This window comes from Passer montanus, unplaced genomic scaffold (assembly GCF_014805655.1).
Source record: "Passer montanus isolate IOZ18808 unplaced genomic scaffold, ASM1480565v1 scaffold1124, whole genome shotgun sequence".
NCBI classification, from domain to species: domain Eukaryota; kingdom Metazoa; phylum Chordata; class Aves; order Passeriformes; family Passeridae; genus Passer; species Passer montanus.
The window spans coordinates 1-6489 of record NW_024357881.1 but is presented as its reverse complement, the minus strand read 5'-3'; the positions used below and the strand labels follow the sequence as shown (position 1 = coordinate 6489).

The 6489-nt window shown below is 55.5% G+C and overlaps 1 protein-coding gene across 1 annotated transcript; it reads left to right on the top strand.

Moving 5' to 3' along the window:
• The first annotated feature begins 634 nt into the window (after nucleotides 1-634).
• Nucleotides 635-5866, top strand: LOC120496062 (serine/threonine-protein kinase PAK 3-like). The gene is made up of 11 exons (XM_039696116.1): nucleotides 635-640; nucleotides 1094-1216; nucleotides 1535-1558; nucleotides 2202-2343; nucleotides 3041-3106; nucleotides 3406-3565; nucleotides 3827-3944; nucleotides 4689-4788; nucleotides 5075-5271; nucleotides 5359-5496; nucleotides 5734-5866. The coding sequence occupies exons 1-11, from the start codon at nucleotides 635-637 to the stop codon at nucleotides 5809-5811; spliced, it is 1152 nt and encodes a 383-aa protein (XP_039552050.1). The 3' UTR covers nucleotides 5812-5866.
• The last annotated feature ends 623 nt before the right edge of the window (nucleotides 5867-6489 follow it).

Here is a 6489-nt window from a genome sequence, read left to right as displayed (position 1 = left end):
TTGCAGTGTCACCCGCAGTGGCTGCGTGCCCTCCCCGGGAGAGTGCGTGGCAGTGGAGTCAGCCATTTCCTCAGCTTGCTGCTTCAAGCAAGACAACCTGCAAATTGCAGACTCTAAGGAGAGATCCTCAGAAGTACTTCTACAAACTCGGTGGTTCTCTCCAGGAGTGAAGGAAAGCAACTCTTGCCCAAAACTCTGCCTTGAGAGGCCTTGGCTCTGTGACTTGACCCTTTCATGGTGTGCCAAGACAGCAATTCCCTTGGCCATGCAGCACAAACTCCAATCCAGATAGGGTTTGCTGCTGAACCCAGGAGCTGTTCCTGGCCTGCTTCAGCAGAGAGCTGCCACAGCAGCGAAGGGGCCCTGTGTGCAAACATTCCTGGGGTATCGTCTTCAGCCAACTGATGTTGCATGCCATTAAAAAAAATAAATACAAAATACATACATATATATATATGTCCCTGTTGTTCGCTCGCTTGCTGTGGGAAAGAGCTGTTGCTCCTGGAGGCATGTTGGGAAAGGGGAAATGCTCTCTGTTGGGACTGACTTGTGCTGTGGCCTTCCCAGCACAGGCACTTTCCTAAGGGCCTCTGGTTGCTTTTCCCTTGCTCGCTGCAGGTCACTTCACGCGCAGATGGAGGCAAGCCTGTCCTTTGGTGAGTGGCAAAGGAACCTCTGACCTTGCTGGCGTGTAAGAATTGTGCAGCAAGCTGTGAGCTTGGCCTGTTGCAGTCGAGTGTGGAGTGCCAGCGTGGGAGGCTGGAAGAAAGGCCAGGTGCCTGGTGGCGTCAGCAGTAGCAAGAGCAGCAGCGGCTCTCTCCTAGTTTTCCAGTGAAGAGCCTTTCAAGAGATGCCAGGCAAACGTGACAGCTCCAAGGTGTCTTGCTGCTTCTAGCTAGCCTGGAAGCTCAAGTGCACAGCAAGATGAAGTACCACCTGAGTCAGCCCTCTTCACAGGGTTTTCATGACTGGGAGTGCCACTTGTATCAAAGGCCATGATTTCCCCTGATTCTGGGTCCTTTCCCAGCTCAGTAGAAAGCAGCTCCTAAAGGATTGGCTGTTGCTCATGTCTCTCACTTCTGTGTGTCTGCAGGGCTCAGCAGCAGGGTCAGCACATCCTCTGGCTCCCTCTCTTGTTGAGGAAGAGGCTGAAGAGGAGCAAAGGAGCACCAAGCCTCCACCTGCAGTCCCTCCACAGCCTGAACCTGCAGAGCCAGTAAGTGGCAGCTGAGGTTGGCACAGCCTTTGGTGCAGAGGCAAGCTTCAAGGTTTGGATGAGCCAGCCCTTGGTACTTGTGGCTGAGGATGCTGGCGGCTGTGTGCCTGCCACGACGTAGTGGCTGCTTCAGCCAAGCCAGGCAGCCCTGGCCAGTGGGTTCTGACCTTTGACATTTAAGCATCACTTGTCTGCCATGCTGAGGGGGCCCGAGAATGTCTCTTGGCATCAGCCAAGAGGCAGCATCCAATTATTCCCAGGGTAGGAGTGAGCCCCTGGTGCCCACTGTCAGCCCCTTGTGCTCCGTCTGCGTGCCAGCGGACGGAGCGGCCCAAAGACGCGGTTGGCAGCCTTGCAGGATATTGGGCAGACTCTGGCCCCTGGAAGGGACATGCCCCTCTCTGTGGACTAATTAGCCTGAGGCACAAGGTCGACCGTGCTTCAGTTGCGCAGGGGCAGAGCAGAGTTTGGAGAGGAGGATCCTAGGCAGCACTGCATTGTAAAGGGCGGCTGGGTCCCGGCAGGGCTGGAAGGCAGCTGCGAAGGGCCTCAAGTCTGAAATACAGAGGGGAAATCAGTGCGGAACAGATGAGAGAAGGGACATGATCTGGCCTTCTGATCAGACAGTTGCATGCCAGCTCCGGGCTGATTTCACTGCCCAGGAAAGCACAGCAGGAGGAAAGCAACAAGGCTCTGGGGCCGTGCTCTGCTGTCTTGGTGGATCTTTGCAGACCCATCGATACCTTGTAGCCAGTGTCTTGCAGAAAAGCCGAAAAAAAGGAGCAAGGAAGTGGCCAGGAGCTGCTGCATGAAAGCAGCCTTTGGGGTTTTGCCGTTGCCTTGGAGAAGGGGACATCAGAAAGGCCCCAGCTGAAGAGGCCTGGCGCTGGCTGCCAGCCTCTTCCGACGGCCTTGCTTTTGCCCTGCGCTCTGCGGGGCATCTGTGCCAGCCACCCTTCTGACGGGCAATCCTTTCTTGTCCCAGCTCAACACAGGCTCTGCGATTCAACGTGCCGCTGGACCAGCACGGCCTGCAGCAGCCAGCTCTGCCCCCGCTGCCGGCACTTCGTGCAGCAGCGCAGCCCAGCAGCCCGAGACGAGAGAGGAGCAGGGCCTGAAGACACTGAGTACGTCTGGTGTATTTCTGGTGGGCCAGAGCAGCGTGTTGTCTGCGTGTCTCGGTGTGGGCTGCGCCAGACGTTCCCCCTGGGTCTCAGAGGCACTTAGGCCGCTCTGCAGAAGCTGTTGTTGCGCTCTGGGGCAGCGCGGGAGCGCTCAGGCTGTTCCTGTTGCCTCCGAGGGCAGCTGGGCCTGAGGGCTTGGTTCTGCCTGGGCTGCCTTCTGTGCCAAAGGCACAAGCAGAGATTGTTTGCGGTTGAGCAGAAGGGCTGGCACCTAGGCAGTGACTAGGCCCCAGGGAGCTCTCCGGCCCCAGCTCTTTCCTGGCTGTCGTTCTTCCTCCTCCTCCTCCTCCTCCGGCTCAGACGCTTTGTGCTCCTACGTGGCCCTGCCAGGGATGGTGGGTGTGACTGCAGAGGCTGCCAAGGCCTCTAGCTACCTCTCAGGGCCCAGTTCTTAAGGGCTCCTCATTTTGGCTTATCACATGAGATGCTGTGCTTGAAAGCAATCAAGTCCTTCTTGGAAAGGCCTCCGCCTGATGAAAGGTGGAGAAGATGGCCCTCCCACTTGCTGTTCTCAGCAGCTGGAAGCCAAGAGAGCACAAAGGGCCCAGAGCTGCCGCCAGTGGGGCTGCATTTGGCGTCGTCTGGGGGGCGGCGTCTCGGTGTGCAAGTGAGCGCCCTGCCCACTGCTTTTGTCTTTCAGGGAGCATCGTGGGTCTGGGCCAGCCAGTGAGCAAATACACGGCATTTGAAGAACTTGGGCGAGGGTAAGTGTGACGCCAGCTCATGTTCCAAAAGCGTGGGACAACAGGTAAAGTGCCAACAGCCCCAGCAGATTTTGCACCTCTGGAGCTCACCTGCTGTGAGCTCTGCCTGGAGGCTTGGGTGCCCGCTCCATGTCTGCAGCAGAGGCTGTTCCTCTGCAGTACAGTCTTGGCTCAGGGTGGAGAATGCATTTGGGCTGGGCTTTGGTGCTTCCGCTGAGCTCGGCTGTCTAGTAACAAGGCCGTTTTGGCACAGCTCGCCGCGTCCTTGCACGGGCACTGGCTGCGCGCTCCTTGTGATCGCGCGCCGGGTGCGTCTTCTCAAGCGAATGGTGGGCAATGTCATTTCAGGTGGCCATCAAGATCATGTCACTCCAAGAGGAGATGTCCGAGGAGCTGGCTGTCAATGAAATCCTGGTCCTGAGGGACAACAGGAATCCCAATATTGTCACCTACTTGGACAGGTTGGCCTATGCTCATGTCAGTGTAGCTTGAGATATTGCAAGGCAGAAGAGGCAATGCCCTTTGGTCACTGGAAGAGAATGGAGCTCTTTAGGATTTCTCGACTCGTCTCCAGCGCATGGCAGGAGGTTGACCTGCTGTCCAACCATCTCTTCTGGCACATGCAGCTTGGAGAGCAGTTGCCAAAACCTGGGCCAGGCCCTCGGGTGACGGGGCAGTGCGGCCCATTGCTCTGTCTCCATGCCACGCTTTTCTTCTTCCAGCTACCTGGTGGATGCGGAGCTCTGGCTGGCCATGGAGTTCATGGACGGCGGCACGTTGTTTGATGTGCTCAGGGCAGTGTACCTGGAGGAAGGACAGATAGGCGCTGTCTGTCGGGAGGTGAGGGATCCCGCTTGTGTTTCCCCAGGCCTGCCCTGCACGGTGCTTGTCAACTGCAGGGTAAAGGCAGCAGAGATTTCTTGCTCTCGGCTTTCTTTTGGTGCTGCTGTCACGACACAGAGGAGAAGGAAGGGCATCTGAGGTGAACTGCCTGCCGGTGTCCCCGCACTCCTTCGGCTCTGTTCTTGCACTCTTCCATGCGCTCTGTCCTCTGGCGCTCGTGCTGGCTCCCTGGCTTCGTTTCACTTCTTTCCTCTTCTCAGCTTCGCCTCTGAAAGTCTGCCTGCAGCCTGTCCGTCTTTCCCACATTCCATGCCACTGTGAGCAAGCATGCAGGTGGCAGAATTTGAAGCTAAGGGCAAAGAGATGTCCTCAGCTTCCAAGGATAGCATTGCAGCCCAGATGGCATTGGATTCTGGAACACATCTCACGTGCTGCTTCCTCCGCTGCTGCCACTAGTCTTCCACAAAAATCTTTGCCATGCCGCCTCCCAGGCCGAGGCGATGCGCTTCGTACCGAAGGCGGGCGGAACTTGTGGAAGCCCAGATGCCTTCGCTTTGAAATGCAGAAAACACTCCTAAGAGCCTTGAAGCATCAAGCTGCTCTTCTAGACAGCACCACGATGCTGCGGCCTCGCTCACAACTCCCTGCGAAAGCAGGCAGTCTCATCGAATCCTTTCCTTTCCAGGGGGCTGGAATCAGAGCCTGGATGTTAAGTTTCCCTCACTCCTTTTTCTCTCTCAGTGCCTGCAAGGACTGCATTTCCTTCACTGCCGCCAAGTCATCCACAGAGACATCAAGAGCGGCAACGTTCTCCTGGGCATGGACGGAGCTGTCAAATTGGGTGGGTATTTTTGTTCAGGTGCAGCATTGCCGGCACGCAGCGCATGTGGGGCTGCATTTTGGCGACTGCCACTGGCCCAGAAGCGCTGCTTGGCCAGCGTGTGAATGGTGAGGGTGTTTCTCCAAGTGGCCAATGCCTTATTTCCCTGGCTCCAGCCACGTGGAAGGAGAGCTCAGCTGTGTTTTCAGCTGCATTCAGCATGGCCTTGTCAGGCTTGGAGTGGGCAATCCTTTTGCCTGGCTTGCCAGTGGTAGCTGGCCTTGACAGGCCTTGTTTTTGTCCTCAGCTGACTTTGGCCTCTGCGCTCAGCTCAGCCCTGAGCGCAGCAAGCGCAGCTCCAGCGTCGGCACTCCCAGCTGGATGGCACCGGAGGTGGTGCGAGGAGAAGCCTACGGCCCCAAAGTGGACATCTGGTCCCTGGGGATCATGGGGCTGGAAATGGTGGAAGGGGAAGCTCCTTACCAGAGGGAAGCCCGTCTCAGGGTAAGGTGCAGCTTAGAAAGGGGAGAGAGAGCTGCTGTGGCGAGGAAAGGAGCAGCTCGAGTGTCCTCTTCCATCCGTGTGCTGTAGGTTTTTGAACTGATAGAAAGGAACGGGCCCCCAAAACTGCAGAACCCCAGGCAGCACTCGGCTCTCCTGCGCGACTTCCTCCGCTGCTGCCTGCAGGCAGACCAGGACAGGCGCTGGAGTGCCCAGGAGCTCCTGCAGGTAAGGAAAAGCAAAGGGGCAAAAAGCCCTGTCAGCTGAGGACACCTGCAGGAAGGGATGCAGAGGAGCGTGGGCCACGGGGGCGAGACAGGTTACAGGACAGGAAGGCGCAGGGGGACCTGCTGCCCTCGGTCCTCTTGGTGTGTGTGTCTTTCTGGTAGCCCAGGAATGCTGCTGGAGCCCGTCAGCGTCTTGGAAAGTAAGGGTTCCTTTCTTTCTTGTTTCTCCTCTGGGCAGCACCCGTTTGTGACCTCAGGCGAGCCTGCCTCCAGCCTGGCTGCTCTGATCACCTCAGCCAAGCAAGCGCAGGATTGACTGGAGAGGAGACGCCTGCGCCTGAGGAGACCCTTGTGCCCCGCCAGCTCAGAGGAGGGAAAAGGGGATGTATCGCGTTTAGGCAGAGATTCAGCCATCCCCTGAGTCTTAAGAGGAGCTCTGCTGTAGATAGGAAATTTAGTGGTTGTGTAATTTTGTCAGTTTAGGTCTTTTCAATTTAAATCTCTCTTGGTTTTCTTTTCATTTTCTCCAAAGATTAAATTCTAGAAATGTAGGCAGTGTAGGGGGTGACTTTTAAGGACCATAGAACCTAGATAGCTTAGATAATAGAGGATTGTTTAGCTTAGAAGAGAGAATTGTTAATTTAAGGAAGCTCTGAGGTATCTTTGAATCAGAGGAGGGAAAAGGGGATGTATCGCGTTTAGGCAGAGATTCAGCCATCCCCTGAGTCTTAAGAGGAGCTCTGCTGTAGATAGGAAATTTAGTGGTTGTGTAATTTTGTCAGTTTAGGTCTTTTCAATTTAAATCTCTCTTGGTTTTCTTTTCATTTTCTCCAAAGATTAAATTCTAGAAATGTAGGCAGTGTAGGGGTTGACTTTTAAGGACCATAGAACCTAGATAGCTTAGATAATAGAGGATTGTTTAGCTTAGAAGAGAGAATTGTTAATTTAAGGAAGCTCTGAGGTATCTTTGAAATAGAAATTAATGAACTGTGAT